This window comes from Drosophila obscura, unplaced genomic scaffold (genome assembly GCF_018151105.1).
Source record: "Drosophila obscura isolate BZ-5 IFL unplaced genomic scaffold, ASM1815110v1 contig_137, whole genome shotgun sequence".
Taxonomy (NCBI): domain Eukaryota; kingdom Metazoa; phylum Arthropoda; class Insecta; order Diptera; family Drosophilidae; genus Drosophila; species Drosophila obscura.
In genome coordinates, this window is record NW_024542721.1 from 2466584 (window position 1) to 2485619 (window position 19036).

General features: G+C 41.3%; 1 protein-coding gene across 1 annotated transcript in view; it reads left to right on the plus strand.

Annotated features, from left to right (window-relative positions):
- The window catches only part of LOC111076210 (ionotropic receptor 75a), a 108745-nt gene extending 90432 nt beyond the window's left edge, over positions 1–18313 (plus strand). Inside the window, exons 3-6 of the mRNA XM_022369899.2 lie at positions 16616–17428; positions 17492–17778; positions 17836–17975; positions 18030–18313. Of these exons, the coding sequence (XP_022225591.2) occupies positions 16616–17428; positions 17492–17778; positions 17836–17975; positions 18030–18145 (1356 nt within the window). The 3' untranslated portion in view covers positions 18146–18313. The remainder of the gene's footprint in view (positions 1–16615; positions 17429–17491; positions 17779–17835; positions 17976–18029) is intronic.
- Positions 18314–19036: the final 723 nt, after the last annotated feature.

Consider the following 19036-nt stretch of genomic DNA (forward strand, 5'->3'; position numbering starts at 1 on the left):
GAAAGGGCTAATTTGCATGAAGGAATAGCAAAGACTTCTCGTTACGACAGGAAATCTAAGCGAAACATCGAAGTTGATTGCCCACAAATTATTCGCAAATATAACGCTCACATGGGTGGCGTAGACCTAATGGATGGACTTATGGGCCGCTATCATATCAGAGCTAAAACTCGGGATGCTTGCCCCTTTTTTACCACTTGATTAATATGGCAGCAACAAACGCTTATGTTTTATATAGGCGTATAGAAAAGGAAAGAGAGAACATGGGCAAATTGCTTGAACTCCCGGAATTTCGCGAATCGATTGCTGAAGGTCTGGTGACATTTCAAACCAAAAACTTTTCAGGTCGTCCAATCAATCGATCTTCACAAGGACGGACAACCCAGTCTCCATCCTCTCTATCAGGGCGGACAACACAGTCACCATCCTCTCAGACAGAGTGGACAATGCAGTCTCCACTCTCTCAGAGACCTTCGCAGCTAAACCTCAAACTAGGTGCAAAAGCGAACCAATCAATATGGTACTTGCTGTTTGACCATTTTCCGGATTGGTTGGATCGAGATAATGGAAGAAAATGGTGCAAATACTGTAAAATTTCTCAAACGCAGTGCATTTGCACAAAATGTAAATTGCATTTGTGTTGCACATAAAAAAAAAATTGTTTTTCAGAGTATCATAAAAATAAATAAAACTCAACTTCATAACTTGGAAATGACATTTTTGTACACTCGGAGCCCCAAGAGTGTCTTGAGACACTTATTCACTTTTTCTCACCTTACAGGTAAACGAAAGCTTTTGCACTTTTTATGAGTACATATTTAAGTTCAAGAGCCGCAATTCACTTTATAAAAAATTATTTGAATTCGTTTCTTTCATTATTCTGGAAAGTAGGCTTAGAGGGTTAAGCTGGGACTTATGAAAATTTTTGTTAAAGAACTGTATAAGGAAGGTGAATCGATGAGTTACTTAAAAACTGTTTTTAAACGTCTGTCGCTTGAAATAGTTAAAGAAGGTGTATTTGATGGCCCCCAAATTCGAAAACTACTAAAAGATGATGGATTTGAAAATATTTTATCTACGAATAAAAAGCAGCCTGAAACTCATTCCGACTGGTTACAACAAATTTTCTTGGTAACAACATTAGTGATGATTACGTTAATATCGTTCAAGACCTAATTGAGAATTATGAAAAAACTGGAGCCAACATGGCACTAAGAATTCATTTCCTGCACTCCCACTTAGACTGTTTTCCGACAAACCTAGGGGACGTTAGTGATGAACATGGAGAGAGATTTCATCAACAATTTAAATCTATGGAACGACGGTATCAAGGTGTTTGGAATGAGAATATGTTGGGTGACAATGTGTGGACTCTCATAACGGAATGTGATTCGAATGACAAAGAAGGTTAGGTTAGGTTTATAGTGCTGCTCGACTGAAGTCGAGGTCACTCGGAGGCAAGTCTGCCCATTGTGATGCCCACACTCGTCACGGGATATTGTCCGGTGCCTAGGGAGGTTTCGCGAACCATCCCGAGGCCTCTATAAAGAGCACCAGTTTCTCTAGAGGCATGTTTGCCAGGCTGTCCAGATCTTCGTAGAAGGCGCCACCGAGTATTCGGTGACGCCTCCCCATGAGTGCAGGACAGTTGCAGAGAAGGTGCTGGATGCTCTCTATTTCCTCCTCGTCCCTGCAGCTGCGGCAGAAGTCATGGTGGGGCAGTCTGTACCTTGTGGCCATGCGGCCGATGACACAGTGCCCCGTTATAACTCCCGTCAGTGTTCGCACCCGACTCTTCCTGAAGCTTAGGAGAGTCTTGGTGCGTTTAAGGTCGTAGTGGGGCCAGAGCGAGCGAGAGATCTCACAGTTGGGTGTGGTGTTCCACCTCCTGTCCGATCTCGTTCTGGCTCGGCCCATCATCTGCGAGATGATGTCTCGTAGTGGTCTCCTTATGTCGCTGACTGCGTCCGCCATTGGCTTGGCCGATCCAGTTCTGGCACACTCGTCCGCACTCTCGTTGCCCGCTATGTCGGTGTGACCCGGAACCCACGTGAGTGTGATTGAGTGCGCGCTGATCTGGTTTAGTGCGTCCACCGTATCACGTACGAGTCTGCTTGTGGTCTTGCAGGATACCAGGGCTTTGATGGCAGCTTGACTGTCAACGCAGATTGCTATGTTCCTCGGAGGTATCTCCAAGGTGTATACCAACTTTGCCGCTTGCCATACTGCATATATCTCCGCCTGGAATACACTGCACCAGTCTGGTAGTCTTAGGGATATGTTGGTTGCTAGTTCTTCGGAGAAGATTCCAGCTCCTGTCCCTTCGGCCGTCTTTGACCCGTCGGTGAAAATGGAGAGGTCGTTCTGCCCTAGGACATTGTTACTCTTCCATTTCTCCCTATCCGGTATGTGTCCTTTAAAGTTTCTTTTCCATGAGAACTCTGAGACACAGTAGTCACTCCACCTGGCCGTTCCACTATATTCCATATGGAGTATAGTGGCGTGGCCATAAGGCGATGGCTTGAAGAACTGCGCAGCTATTAGCCTAGCGGCACTTGTCTCAGCCTTGCACTTAAGATGAAGGTCTATCGGTTCCAGGCCTAACATGGTGTCCAGAGCTGCCTGTGGGGTGGATTTGAGAGATCTGGTGACCCCAAGGCATGCTGTCCGTTGGACTTTACGGAGGTTCTCCAGGTGGGATTTGGTGTTAACCGCTTCCCACCATACCATGCCTCCGTATGTCAGGATTGGTCTTATTACCGCTGTATACATCCAATGGATGATGTGCGGCTGTAAGCCCCATGTTCGTCTAAAAGTCTTCCTACAGGTGACATTGCCTTTTTCTTCCTTTCCTCCGTGTTTCTCTTCCAGGAGAGTTTGGAGTCAAGGATGACACCAAGATACTTGGCTTCGCTCGATAGCTCGAGTGTCGTTCCACCGATTGCTGGTAGTTTGAAACTCGGTATCTTATATCTTCGTGAGAACAGCACCAGTTCTGTTTTTTGAGGATTGACCCCCAAACCGTTCTGGAATGCCCAGCTGGCGGTAGTGCCCAGTGCAGATTCTAGAAGGTCACTGATTGTGGGCAGAAATTTACCCGTTACCAGTATTACTAGATCGTCTGCATAGGCCGTAACCTTATATCCGCTCCTCCCCAGCTGAAGAAGGAGGTCGTTGAGGACCAGGTTCCACAGTAGAGGGGATATAACTCCCCCTTGCGGAGGACCTCGTGTGACTGTCTTTCTTGACGAGGAGGAGCCTAGATTGGCGCTTATCGTTCTGCTCCTGAGAACGCTGTCTAGCCATCCGGTTACCGTCGGGTGTGTGCCAATCTTGGCCAATGCGGCCGTTATTGACTCGATCCTGACGTTGTTGAAGGCCCCTTCTATATCTAGAAAGGCCGCCAAGGCATATTCCTTATAGCTTAGACTCTTTTCGATATGCCCAACAACTTCGTGTAGTGCGGTCTCAACTGATCTACCTTTGAGGTAGGCGTGCTGAGCTCCACTGAACACTTGTTTGTCTAGCTTGGTTCTTATATATAGATCCATTAGTCGCTCCATCGTTTTAAGCAAAAATGACGACAGACTGATGGGTCTGTAGTCCTTTGGGGAGATGTGGTTTATCTTCCCGGCCTTGGGGATGAAGACCACTCTCACCTCCCCTCCACCCATGGGGGACGTACCCAGTTAGGAGGCATCCTTCGAATATTTTCTTCAGCCATGGTAGTAGGTGCAGGCAAGTTGCTTGCAGCATGGCTGGTCGGATATCATCCGGTCCCGGTGACTTGTAGGGACTGAATGATTTAATGGCCCAGATAATCTTGTCTGGTGCCATTATATTTCGTATGAGATCCTCGATTTCCTCTCCTGGATGATCCTCAGTGTCGTTGGTGGCGTTGGATTCGTCACCGGTGACATCTGAGCAACCCGGGAAGTGAGTACTCATGAGGAGCTCCAGGGATTCTTGGCTGCTCTCTGCGAAGGTACCGTCCTGGCTGCGGAGCAGGCCTGGTGTGGTGGGTGCCTTCGACAGCACGCGTCGAAGCCTTGAGGCCTCAGTGGTACCATCTATGGCATCGCAGAAGGCTGCCCATGATTCCCTTTTTCGCCCTCCTACAGGTGTTTTTGTAGGTATTGAAGCTGCGGCGATACTCGTCCCAACTTTCCTGTGTGTTTGTCACTTTTGCTTTATTGAAGAGCTTCCTCGATTCCTTTCTGACTTCGCTCAACTCCCGTGTTCACCACGGGTTGTGATTGGACTTTGGGGGTCGGCTGATCGGGCAGGATTTGAGAAACGCCATCTGTAGAGCATTAGTGACGGTCTGCGTAGCTTTCTCTAGTGCTTCCGTTTGAATTATGTCCCCTTCCGGTGGGTTAGGCAGCACCTTCTGTACGGTTGCGGAGAAGCGGTTCCAGTCTGTCCGCTTGGGATTGCGGTAGGCCTTGGGCCTCTCCTTGTTCCATTTGATGCTGTACACTATCCTGTAGTGGTCCGAAAAGGAACACTCACTGGACACGTGCCAGTCATCGATGGTAAGGGAGTCGCTATTCGAGGCCAGTGTTATATCTATAACCTCTGCACGGTTCCTGTTGCGGAAGGTGGGGTGGTCTCCCCGGTTGCACACAACAAGATTTGTGGACAGAATGTACTCGAACAGCGACTCTCCTCTAGAATTTGTGCCCGTACTTCCCCAGAGGGAGTGATGGGCATTCGCGTCACAGCCTAAGACAATATCAAGTCCCTCCCTCCGCGCTTGGTGGATCAGGGCCCTGACATCCTCCGAGGGTGGGTCTTCCTCTTCGTACGGCAGGTATGCAGAGGCTAGGTATAGGTTTTTCCCGTCCTCCCTCTCACATAGTGCCACCGTTAGGTCCGGAGTGCTGTACCTGGAAGAAAACAGAACATTAAGCTCGTTCCTTACCACGATACAGGTTCTTGGCTTACCTGCGGGGTGTGGCGTGAGAAGGCGGTATCCGCGACCGTTCAGTCCCCGAACCCTTTCACTTACGATCCAGGGCTCTTGGATGAGGGCTACGTCCACCGCCTTCTCCTCCATAAACCGCAGCAGGTCCGCCGATGGTACACTTGAGTGATGCAGATTAATCTTCACCACCTTCATGCTATTCAGCGGACCTGGGGTGTCGCGGTACTGCTACCGCCAGGGTGCCCATACCAAAGGATATGCGGCAGTCCGTTGCAAGGAGTTTGGCCAGGCTTTCTTGACCAATGCTGATCCAGAGTTCCTTGCCGTTCCCCTTGTCTCGCGCTATCGCTCTTGTGATGGTCCAGTCCGATGTCTCCAGGATCCGGTTCTGTGCCTTGATCAGAACGAGTGTGTCCTCATCCGCCTTAATCGGGGGAGGAATCCATACCTTCATGATCGTTCTCCTGGGAATCTGATCCGTCGGGACCACGCGGAGTGCCGCTCCTGGCCAAAGTTCACCAAAACCTTGGACCGTGGTTTTGAGAAACTCAAGAGTTTCTGCATTGCCACAGGCCACTGCTTTGGCTCCCTTATACCACTTGATACCCTTGAACTCGCAGACAAACGGGTTATCTGCGCGCACAATGGCATCCTTCATGGCGGTCAGGATCTCCGATTCTGCCTTCAGCCAATTGACGTCCGATATCTTCCCCTCTGGGTGACTTTGGTCGATGATGGCTACCTGCAGCTCGGCCGGCGATCCTAGGCTGGCCAGAATGTCCTCTGGTTTCGCCTTCTTCGACTCGGAAGCTTTTGTGGAGTCGTCCGTTCTCTGTCGCTTGAACCTTGGCTCTCGACCAGTCGGTTCCACCGGTGCCTTCTGTACAGAGGGCGTTGGTGGTGCCTTGGCACTCGCCGTGTTCTGCGTCAGAGGTGTGGTCTTCCCCCTCTGCTTCCCGGACAACTTTTTCCCCTTTCTCCCTCGCGCGTTCGCAGACGATGACTTTGAGGGTTGGTCCACCTTCGTCTTCGTGCCAGCTGATGCTGACGCTGAAGTCGACGGTTTGGGGTCCCCAGTCACCGCCGCGTGTGCGCTTGGGGGGGCTTTGTCTCCGTTGGTAGGAGCGACTCCGTTAAGCCGCTCGTACCTCCGCACGTTTTGCTCGTGCTTCTTCTTGAGGCTCCTTTTCCTCGCCGTCAGCGTATCGGGGGGTCTTTGGCTAATACCACGGAGGTATTTTGCCGATGCCCTGTATCCCGACAGCCGTTTGCGTAGGGTCTCAGCCTCCGTCTTCTCATCCGTCACAGGTAGTGGACCCGAGTCGACATGGATATTGGGAGCCGTGACTTGTGGCTCCGCCTTCTGCGGCTCCTCGTTGTATCCGAGTCGAGAGAAGGCGGTAGCCAACTCTGCCTCTGACACTGAGGGACCAGCGAAGACGAAGCTTCCGTCTGTGGTTCCCGGTTCCAGATCCTCTATCGTCCCTTTCTGTCTGCGGATCCTTCTGTTGCTTGTGGCATTACACGATTTGGCAGCCAAGCACTCCACTGCCATCTCGGGTTTCCTGCAGTCACAGGATATCGACGCCGGGGGGCCTGCGCTCGCACCCCCAATCACCGCCGGTACTGGGTCTCCGACTCCCTGCACCTTAACTGGTTTTTCGTTATTGGACATTCCCCCATAACGGATGCGTTTTATCCCTACCGCCAGGGTGAACTACTTTTAGCTTCGGCGCTCCCCCAAGACCTGCCCGGCTTAGGTGGCCCTTCTGGCAGCATTACGCTACCGCCGGTAAAGCTCTTGGGTTCCTTACGCTTACTAAGCCCCCTCATCGCGGCAAGATGGTAGTTCTCCGAGGGGGAATGACAAAGAAAGACAGCCACAAAACTTAAATTATTTGAAGAATAGTAACAAGCAGTAGAAAACCAAACTTATCACATACGTTTAAAAGCATGTAGAAACATAACACCAAATATCAGGTACCAAAAATGCAACCCCTTTTCGTTTGCTTTGTTCCCAATCGGCAGTTGGTTAACGAATTATAGCTCCACCATCTCTCCATAGATTTTAACGAACAATGCCTTAAACGACGCCTAATTAATGCATCTATCTAAACCTAAAAATGCATGCCAAGAAAATTTTTTTTTTTTTACTTTTCCTGAGTTTCTTAATTCAAAATTTCGGGAAAAAATACCTAAAAAAAATGATAAAATTGTAATTTGAAAGCTCAATATCTTCCAGCGTTAGGTACAGCTACAAAGTGTCTGGGATGGATTTATAGATGCAAAGTTCTATGCAACTATATATAAGATGCTTAAATTATTTGAAAAATAGGAGCACTACCTCTGAAAAAACCATTAAAAAACGAGAAGGAACGTGCGAGTCGCTTCTGGGGACGCGACTCTACTTATACCCGTACTCAGTCAGTATATACATTTTTGAGCTTATGATTTTTTAGAATTTTAAAATAAAAACACAAAAAATTTTTACATTTTACATTTTTTTGCTACATCTGCTACATCTACATATACATCTACAATGTATATTCTACATCTAACATGTAGATTGTACATGTTCCATTTAGATTCTACATCTCCTCCGCTAGGGGGTGCTCGCGCACTGAACGCGGCAGAGTGTGCGAGCAAGAAGGAAAATGAGTTGCATGGTCGTTGGAAGGAGGGGGCAGGGGCAGCAACTGAAAATTAATTTCTTCATTCTGGCTATAATTATGATCCGATCTGATAAAGATTCGGCAATCTGATAGATATGGTCGTTCTCTACGATACTGTTTTTAGTTTTATCGTATCTTTAATTTTGTGCCTGCCACAGATTTTCGTCCTTTGTTTGGGCGGAAGGGGGCGGGGCGAAATTTTGAAAATACACTTGTAGCAGTGTGATATCACATGAGTCTGGTAACAAAATTTGGTTGCTCAAGTTTTTTTAGTCTCTGAGATCCAGGCGCTCATCAAGACGGACGGACAGACGGACATGACTATATCGACTGGGCTATTGATGCTGATCAAGAATATATATACTTTATGGGGTCGGAAACGTTTCCTTCTCTGCGTTGCACATCCACTTTTACCACAAATCTAATATAAGGGGTAACTCTTTTTTGAGTACGGGTATAAAAATAAAGAACTAGTTTTTAAATCGCCCGACATTTTTGGAAAAAATTCAAAAGTACTTTTAATACCTGTACCTTAAAAACGCGATCTGATGGAAAAAATGTAGACCAGATTTGAAATCAGCGACCTCAAATTAGTAAAAAACTTCAACAAAGTTCTATGAAACATGACTTAGTATTGGTTGATTTTTTTAATTTAACTTTTCGTCAAGTTTATTGGCTGGGGAGGCAATTGGGCTTTTATTAGCTTTATGAAAAATCATATTAAAGTAGCTTTCTATATACATTTAATCTCTAAACAAAATAATTCTAATTTAAGAAAATCTTATAAAAGAAAATTTTTTGATTAGTTACTACCGATTGGAATGAAATAAATTTTATCTCATTTAAAATATGTTTAACTAAATTTTGTTAGACCAAAACTTTGATTTTTGTGGCTATTTTTATACCCGCACTCAAAAAAGAGTTAAGGGGTATATTAGATTTGTGGTAAAAGTGGATGTGTGCAACGCAGAAAAGGAAATGATTCCGACCCCATAAAGTATATATATTCTTGATCAGCATCAATAGCCGAGTCTGTCTTGATGAGCGCCTGGATCTCAAAGACTATAAAAGCTAGAGCAACCAAACTTTGTTTCCAGACTCATGTGATATCACACTGCTACAAGTGTATTTCAAAATTTCGCCCCGCCCCCTTCCGCCCCACAAAAGACGAAAATCTGTGGCAGGCACAATTTTGAAGATACGATAAAACTGAAAACGCAGTATCGTAGAGAATGCTCATATCTACCAGATTGCTGAATCTGAATCAGAATAGCCAGAATGAAGAAATTAATTTTCTGTTGGTTTCCTCGCCTCCGCCTGCCGAGAACCGTTACTCATTCTCTTTCTCGCTCGCACACTCTGCCGCGTTCAGTGCGCGAGCAATCCCAAGCGGAGGAGATGTAGAATATAAATGGTACAGCTATAATCTAAATGCTAGATGTAAAATATACATTGTAGGTGCAGATGTAGATAACAGATGTAGAAAAAAAATGTTTTTTTTCAATTCTAAAAAATTATAAGCTCAAAAATGTATATACTGACTGAGTACGGGTATAAGTAGAGTCGCGTCCCCAGAAGCGACTCACACGTTCCTTCTCGTTTTTATTAATTTTTAAACAAGAAAATATTTTTTGTTTTCGTTAATTTTTGGTTTTTTTTAAACTGCAACGATATCACTGCATCTGTTGGGAAAATCCAAAAACAATGTAGGCACGACTTGAAGACTGTCTTGTTGGCGAGTTTTGGATATTTTTAAGCTGAATTCGGTTAACAGTTTTCACGTTAGCCCACTATATGTAAGGGAAGTGCCTTAATTTTGGATATAAAGGTTTATCGCGAAAACTCGATCTGATAGGAAAAAACCAAGTACAGGTTTGGATCAGCATCCCCAATTACCTTAAAAACAACATTCAGTTCTTAATCAACAAAACCATTGTTCCCTTGTGTAATTAGTGCTGATGATTGTAGAAAACATCAACTGGTAGTGGAAAACTTTGCCTAATTAGTCCAGAATTCAGTGGAGAAAATATGTCGGTACGGCAGTGGTTTAATAACTCGAACTAAACGCTAAAGCATATGGACTTAACGACAAACAAAATCGACGGCCGCAAGCCTGTACAGCTGCTCGTTTCCCGATCCACAGCAGTGTAGACGGCCAGTTACGTCTCCAACTCATACGGAGTTCGAGTTGATCGTTTATGCAGTGCCGAAATTCAAAATCAGTTGCAAATCCACGCCAGACCCGACTTGGCATTCTACATCCCATCCAGCCAGACCCTACTTGGCCTCCACTACCTCAGGTAAAAAAGAAAAGTAACAAAATAGGCGCGTTGACCAGGAAAACTTGATCAGCGATCAGTGATGGTTGTTTCCAGTAGTGTTGGTAAACGCAAATGATTTAGTGTTTGTGATGCAAGAATTCATGGATCAGATTTTGAGAAATGGATCATGAAAATAGTACTATCCATTGGTCTCGTGTATGATGGATTGTTTTCGGCTTATATCGATAGCTTACATATCGATTAGAATATGAACTTAATCGCAAAGAAAAAGAAATAAAAAACCAAATTGATAAAAAATCATGAAATTGGCTCAATACTTCCTTCGCGAAGCCAATATCAGAAGGTTCTGAGCCGATTGTAAATTATGGTATGATCCGTTCACCAGGCTGATGGCTGATCAAGTTGTTCTGGTGAACGCGCCCATTGTTTCCTTTGTTCAGTCGCAGAACTAAGTCTATATATAATAACTAGTAAATACTAAACATTGTCACATACAAATACTCATAATTAGAATTGTTCATATCATTTCATATGTTTAAATAGGACTACACAAAAATTGCATAAGTCTATAAAAATAGATAGCACAATAGCACTTGTAAGTGAGAAGCCAAAAAAAAATTTTAAATGGGAAACCCCTAATTTTGTTTCTTGGGTTTGAGAGTAATATTAAAGTTTTTATTTTTATTTAAAACAATTTTTTAATATTCGGTAGCAACCTCTAAAAAATTGTTTTAAATAAAAATAAAAACTTTAATATTACTCTCAAACCCAAGATAACAAAATTAGGGGTTTCCCATTTAAAATTATTTTTTGGCTCAACCTATTGTATCTAATGTAATGTAGGTACTTGTCCATAATAAATTAGACTGTTTATTGCTTGATCCCTTATAGAGGGTTCTCACTTACAAGTGCTATTGTGCTATCTATTTTTATAGACTTATGCAATTTTCGTGTAGTCCTATTTGAAACATATGAAATGATATGAACAATTCTAATTATGAGTATTTGTATGTGACAATGTTTAGTATTTACTAGTTATTATATATAGACTTAGTTCTGCGACTGAACAAAGGAAACAATGGGCGCGTTCACCAGAACAACTTGATCAGCCATCAGCCTGGTGAACGGATCATACCATAATTTACAATCGGCTCAGAACCTTTTGATATTGGCTTCGCGAAGAAGTTTGAGCCAATTTCATGATTTTTTATCAATTTGGTTTTTTATTTCTTTTTCTTTGCGATTAAGTTCATATTCTAATCGATATGTAAGCTATCGATATAAGCCGAAAACAATCCATCATACACGAAACCAATGGATAGTACTATTTTCATGATCCATTTCTCAAAATCTGATCCATGAATTCTTGCATCACAAACACTAAATCATTTGCGTTTACCAACACTACTGGAAACAACCATCACTGATCGCTGATCAAGTTTTCCTGGTCAACGCGCCTATTTTGTTACTTTTCTTTTTTTTACCTGTAGGCTAAGTGGAGGCCAAGTAGGGTCTGGCTGGATGGGATGTAGAATGCCAAGTCGGGTCTGGCGTGGATTTGCAACTGATTTTGAATTTCGGCACTGCATAAACGATCAATCTCGAACTCCTGTATGAGTTGGAGACGTAACTGGCCGTACATACACTGCTGTGGAATCGAGGAAACGAGCAGCTGTACAGGTCATTTTTGCTCGGACTCGTACGTATTTTTGTTTGTCGTTAAGTCCATATGCTTTAGCGTTTAGTTCGAAGTTATTAAACCACTGCCGTACCGACATATTTTCTCCACTGAATTCTGGACTAATTAGGCAAAGTTTTCCACTACCAGCTTTGCATCGTTTTTCTTGACAATTTCATCAGCACTAATTACACAAGGGAACAATGGTTTTGTTGATTAAGAACTGAATGTTGTTTTTAAGGTAATTGGGGATGCTGATCCAAACCTGTACTTGGTTTTTATACCCGTACTCAAAAAAGAGTTAAGGGGTATATTAGATTTGTGGTTAAAGTGGATGTGTGCAACGCAGAGAAGGAAACGTTTCCGACCCCATAAAGTATATATATTCTTGATCAGCATCAATAGCCGAGTCGATATAGCCATGTCCGTCTGTCCGTCCGTCCGTCTTGATGAGCGCCTGGATCTCAGAGACTATAAGAGCTAGAGAAACCAAATTTGGTTTCCAGACTCATGTGATATCACACTGCTACAAGTGTATTTCAAAATTTCGCCCCGCCCCCTTCCGCCCACACAAAGGACGAAAATCTGTGGCAGGCACAGTTTTAAAGATACGATAAAACGCAGTATCGTAGAGAATGCCCATATCTATCAGATTGCCGAATCTTTATCAGATCGGATCATAATTATAGCCAGAATGAAGAAATTAATTTTCAGTTGCTGCCCCTGCCCCCTCCTGCCAACGACCATGCAACTCATTTTCCTTCTTGCTCGCACACTCTGCCGCGTTCATTGCGCGAGCAACCCCTAGCGGAGGAGATGTAGAATCTAAATGGAACATGTACAATCTACATGTTAGATGTAGAATATACATTGTAGATGTAGATAGCAGATGTAGTAAAAAAAATGTAAAATGTAAAAATGTGTTGTGTTTTTATTTTAAAATTCTAAAAAATCATAAGTTTAAAAATGTATATACTGACTGAGTACGGGTATAAGTAGAGTCGCGTCCCCAGAAGCGACTCACACGTTCCTTCTCGTTAATAATGTAACTGTTAGCTTTGCAAAATAATTATATTGAAAATCGCTGAATGAGGAGTAAAGTTTTAACTCTTTGAACTTTTGTTGATGGAAAAAATTCAATAATACTATTAATACCTGTAACGCGATCTGATGGAAAAAAAATGGAGATCATATTTGAAATCAGCGACCTCAATATAGTAAAACAACTTCAATCAGTTTTCAATCAACACAAAAAAAGTTCAATTTTGTTTCCTTGTGCTACACTACCCGCACGATTTTTCCTCAAGGAACAAAACCAACTTTTTCTTAAAGTTTGGGGCTTAGAAATGGTTTGATGATATTTTTTTTTCTATGGCAGAACTTTTTTGAAGACTTTTTGAAGTCTGGTATTTTTTTTTAAGCTTTTTTCAAAGGTAGCGCTTGTTTTTTTTACATAACTCTAGTATCTTACGTCTTGTTGTAAAGAACTTTTGAAAAGATAATTAAAACAGCTAGAAGTTAAGCCCAAACACTTTGTGATTTCAGCTTACCGTCTGGGAAATATAAAGCATTGAAATGCAAAAATGATGATTTTTGTGCGGTATTTTTTACGAAATTTTGACTTTAAAAACTCTGTCCTCTGTTTTTTTGTGTATAGGTGCATTAATTTGGCGTCGTTTAAGGTATCGCTCATTAAAATCTATGGAGAGACTTTGGAGCTAAAATTCGTTAACCAAACCTATAAAATTAAAAAATTTAACAAAAAATACCTTTTGGAAGGTTGCGGGCCCAACTGCCAACAACTGGGAACAAAGCAAACGAAAAAGGGTTGTACATTTGGTACCTGATCGCGTTCCTTTGGTATGAAATGTTGTTGACAGTTCCTTTTTTCGTTATCTGAGGTAGGATACCTATTCAGGTCAAATGTTTCCTTTATATTCTCACAAGTACAGGTCCACACAAATTGGATCTCGTCGCGTCTACCTAATCATATTTCAATAAAACCAAAGTAGAAATACCTGAGATATGGGATTGCATTCCTTAACCCATACAACAATCAGTAATTTTTAGTCTTTTCAGTCAATTCTAAGGATATACAAACTTTTTTATTTGGTGTTATGTTGCTACAAGTTTTTAGACATAAGTGATACATTTGGTTTGCTAATGCTTTTTAACATTTTTTTAAATAATTTAAGTTTTCTGGCTGTCTTCCTTTTGTATTCGAACCAGATTTCCTTATGAGATTCCACACATAGTCGCCCATCATGTTCTCATTCCAAACACCTTGATAACGTTGTTCCATAGATTTAAATTGTTGATCAAATCTCTCTCCGTGTTCATAACTAACGTCGCCTAGGTTTGTCGGAAAAAAGTCAAAGTGGGAGTGCAGGAAATGGACTTTTAGTGACATATTATTTAAAAAAATGTTAAAAATGACGCAACCTTCCAAAAGGTATTTTTTGTTCATATTTTTCATTTTTTAGGTTTGGTTAACGAATTTTAGCTCCAAAGTCTCTCCATAGATTTTAATGAGCGATACCTTAAACGACGCCAAATTACTGCACCTATACACAAAAAAATAGAGGACAGAGTTTTTAAAGTCAAAATTTCGTAAAAAATACCGCACAAAAATCATCATTTTTGCATTTCAATGCTTTATATTTCCCGGACGGTAAACTGAAATCACAAAGTGTTTGGGCTTAACTTCTAGCTGTTTTAATTATCTTTTCAAAAGTTATTTACAACCAGACGTAAGATACTAGAGTTATGTGAAAAAAACAAGCGCTACCTCTAAAAAAAGCTTTAAAAAAATAGTAGACTAAAAAATTCTTCAAAAAAAGTTCTGCATAAAAAAAAACCATAATTCTTTAAAAAAATTTAAAGCCCCATATCTATCAGAAAAAGTCGGTTTGGAGGGAAAAAAAGTTCGATTTTGTCGGGTAGTGCTATCATCGAGAGAAGTTAAACCAGCTGTTGGAGCGTCAGTGTGTTTTCTTCTAGGACTGTTGAACTCATCGCTTCATTGCCTGTGTAGTTTAGGCGATTATTCCCGCCTGCCCCTGATCCTTTTGGGTCTTTGTTTTGCTGCATATTCTCGGCTGGTGGTACACTTCTATTTTATTTTATAATTCTGCTGCGCAATATTTTAGTGGATGCCTACTTGGAACGAGAAGGAACGTGTGAGTCGCTTCTGGGGACGCGACTCTACTTATACCCGTACTCATTCATTATATACATTTTTGAGCATGATTTCTTAGAATTAAAAAAAAAATTTTACATTTTACATTTTTTTGCTACATTTGTTATCTACATCTCATCTACAATGTCTATTCTACATCTAACATGTAGTTTGTACAAGTACCATTTAGATTCTACATCTCCTCCGCTAGGGGTTGCTCGCGCACTGAACGCGGCAGAGTGTGCGAGCGAGAAGGAAAATGAGTTGCGTTGTCTAGGTCGGGAGGGGGAGGGGAAGCAACTGAAAATTAATTTCTTCATTCTGGCTATAATTATGACCCGATCTGATTCAGATTCGGCAATCTGGTAGATATGGGCGTTCTCAACGATACTGCGTTTTTAGTTTTATCGTATCTTTAAAACTGTGCCTGCCACAGATTTTCGTCCTTTGTGTGGGCGGAAGGGGGCGGGGCGAAATTTTGAAATACACTTGTAGCAGTGTGATATCACATGAGTCTGGAAATCAAATTTGGTTTCTCTAGCTCTTATAGTCTCTGAGATCCAGGCGCTCATCAAGACGGACGGACGGACAGACGGACAGTCGGACAGACGGACGGACAGACGGCAATGGCTATATAGACTCGGCTATTGATGCTGATCAAGAATATATATACTTTATGGGGTCGGAAACGTTTCCTTCTCTGCGTTGCACACATCCACTTTTACCACAAATCTAATATACCCCTTAACTCTTTTTTGAGTACGGGTATAAAAACCGTTTGTTCACGGTTCTTCTTTTCGATGACGTGCTGTCTTGCTTCCTCTGCACACAACTGTTCTTCTGTCTCGCTTTATACAAATTTTGTTTTTCATTACGCTGGCAATACGCGACCGGTTGAGCCTTCAAATGTAAGATATTATTTAGATATAGTTTTATTAATATTAAATCGCAGTGCACAGGTAATTGTAAGAATAATTGGGCTTTCTGTAACTGCTTGATATCGGCTAATTTCTTCTACTGCTGTTCAACAATACGTCCAGCTGCTTCGAATCTCTTCTTACTACTCTTCTTCTGCTGCTCTTCTTCTCTTCTATGTTATTCCTCTGCCTTTGCTGCTTACATGTATTACATGTATTTATTAATAAATACGAAAAAGAATTTCCAACTATATACACAACTATTTAAATATAAGTTTAAGACATCAGAAATAATTGGTTTCGTTCCAGATAAAAAATTTTGTTTTTGTTGCATAGTGTTATTTGTAGTAAAAAATACTAGGAGGCAAGTTCCCTGCGCACTCGCTTCGCTCGAGCGCCAGCCCCAGTTCGCTCGCTCACACAACCATTCTTCTGATCACAGCACATTATTAACACATTATAATTTTGCATTGATACCAAAATGAATGATATAAAACGAATTGTTAGCCAAAAAAAAATTGAATCCAATGTAATGTTATTAGAAGTAGAAGTACAGCAGTGACATTCCGAACGATATTTTATTTTCTGTGCCTCTTCTTCCTCTCTCGCTAACTTACAGACACACCCCCTCATCTTTTAATTCTTCCTCTAACGCAAACCAAACCCCCAAACACTCTTATTCTTCTCCTTCTAACTCAGTAGAAGTAGTATTACCGAAAAAAAAGACCTCATCTCTATATTATATTCTCTTCTTCTTCTTTCGGTAACTTACAGGCCAACCCCTCTATTCACAGAACCACTTGCTCTAACTTTCACTTCCTCTAACCCACACCCCACCACCACTTTGTTCTTTTTCTCAATCTAACTCAATAAAAGAAGAAGCATATATAGAGATTTTGATACTTTTGACTGTATTAGTTCGGAAGTTAATCGATTGTGTTTATTCTCTTTTTTATGGTAGATTGACAAAGAGGATATAACTACAACTAAACAAATCGAAGCTATACTTTCGCGGCCAACAAAAGATTCGGGAGTGGCCGCCTTTATAAAATATCACTATGAACTTTTGGGACTTTTACGGGATCGTTTTAATTTCTCTGTTAATTTTCGTAACTCAAGAGGATGGGCTGGAAGACTAGGTAACACTACATTTCGCCTTGGACTTCTAGGAATTATTAAACGAAACGAGGCAGACATTGCAGCATCTGGAGCATTCAATCGAATTAACCGTTTTGCGGAGTTTGATATAATACATCAGAGCTGGAAATTTGAAACCGCATTTATTTATAGATTTACTCCAGATTTAGATACTCATGGAAAAAGTGGTAATTTCTTGGCTCCCTTTAGCAAAGCGGTTTGGATTTTGATTCTTGTTTCGCTAACAGTGTTTAGCATAATTTGGGTGCTATTTGAAATTATAAACAGCAAATTGAGTCCTACAAATCATAATTTCAAAATCAACAACATATCTGAACCCCAGAAATATTACACATTAAAAATTCAAACCAAATCTAGTTGGGCTGAACGGGTCTTGCAAACGTTTGCAGCTCTATGCCAACAGGGCTTGGACCCTATCCCAAAAGATCATCCATCGCGTTTTGTCGTAATAACAATATTTTTATTTTCACTTGTAATGTATAACTATTATACTTCTTCTGTGGTTGGTGGATTGTTAAGTTCTTCCGATAAAGGCCCAGCTACTGTTGATGATATAACATCTAGCTCACTTACAATATCTTTTGAAGACATTGGTTACTATAAAGTATTATTTCGAGTAAGTTATCTTATAGCTTGTCATTAAACAAACTGTTATTATACTATTTATATTTTTTTCAAGGAAAGTAAAAACCCAGCTTTAACCAGACTAATAAAAACCAAATTGTCCTCATCAAGATCTTTGGGTAAAATATCAGTTTTTGCACATATTGAAGAAGCTGTGCCATATATCAAATTAGGTGGTTTTGCATTTCACTGTGAGGTAGTGGACGCCTATCCTTTGATTGCTGAATTATTTGATGCTAGTGAAATTTGTGATCTACGCGAGGTATCCGGCCTAATGGATGTAGAAATGCTAAATTGGATATTGCACAAAAACAGCCAATATACTGAACTTTTCCGAGTAGCGTAAGTACTTTTCATTCACAACATTTAAATTTAATTTTTTAAAACTCCTTATTTTAGAATGTGTTCGGCACGGGAAAGTGGTTTCGTGGAACGAATCCTTCGCCGACGACAAATTAGAAAGCCTACCTGTCAATCATTTTACACTGTATATCCAGTAACCTTATCAGGGGCTCTAGCAGCTTTCATTGTGTTGATTTGTAAGTTAAAATTGATTCTGTAAAATTAGTTTTGCTTAAACTTATTTCTTGTAGGTGGAATTATTATTTCTATACTAATGTTGAGTACCGAATTAATTTATGCATATGTTTACTTTAAAAAAGATGTAGAGTTAAAAAATGCTCTATCCACTACTTATGTTGAGATCTAATAGCGACAAACTTATTTTAAGGTATTAGTGAAAATGTATAATCGTTTAATTAAATTTAAAATACAGTTACGCTCCATAACAGATTTGGGATTCCTTAACAAATGCAATTTTATTTAGGTTGGCAGTGATTAGTCAGCTCTTACTGCGTTTGGGCGATTCAGCAATCGGTTAGATATGGTCAATTTCTACGATTCTGTTCGGTCAAACTCTTACTGTCATAAAATCTTGAATTATATGTTTGAACTTAAATGAATAATCACTTGAATGACCCTCGCTTTGTAGTCGACCTTACGCTCCTTGTTACTCTCACCACCGCTTATGCTCATTGCTCATGCACTTAGATACCGAATAAATAGTTATTGGCTAGTACTCAACCGAACCCCTTCGACTTTTGATTACTCTTGGATTACAGAAAATTCTTCGCATCGAATCTAATTCGTTTTTTGGAGATTGGCACACCAAAGGATGGGTATCGATATGGCAATATCGATATATCGATACTTAAATGCGATATTTAAGTTCAAAACGATATGATATGCACAGCGATATTAGCCGAAAACATCGATATTTCTTACGATATATCGACCTATTTTCTCGTCTCAAACAAAGGGAAAACAAGGACGTTGACGACAATCAAACTTAGTTTTGGCAAATGGTAACTGAGCTCCATAAGCAGCAAACTCCAGTAATGCACGAAAGGGATGAAATGTTTCACTATTTAACGTCGTCATTGGCAGATCCAAAATCGAATCCCCTACAAGTATGGGCTTCAAACAAGGATACATATCCTGCTCTCTACAAAATTGCGCTTGATGTATTACCCATTGTAGCTACGTCAGTTCCATGCGAACGACTATTCTCTGCTGCTGGTCGGACAATCACCCCACTTCG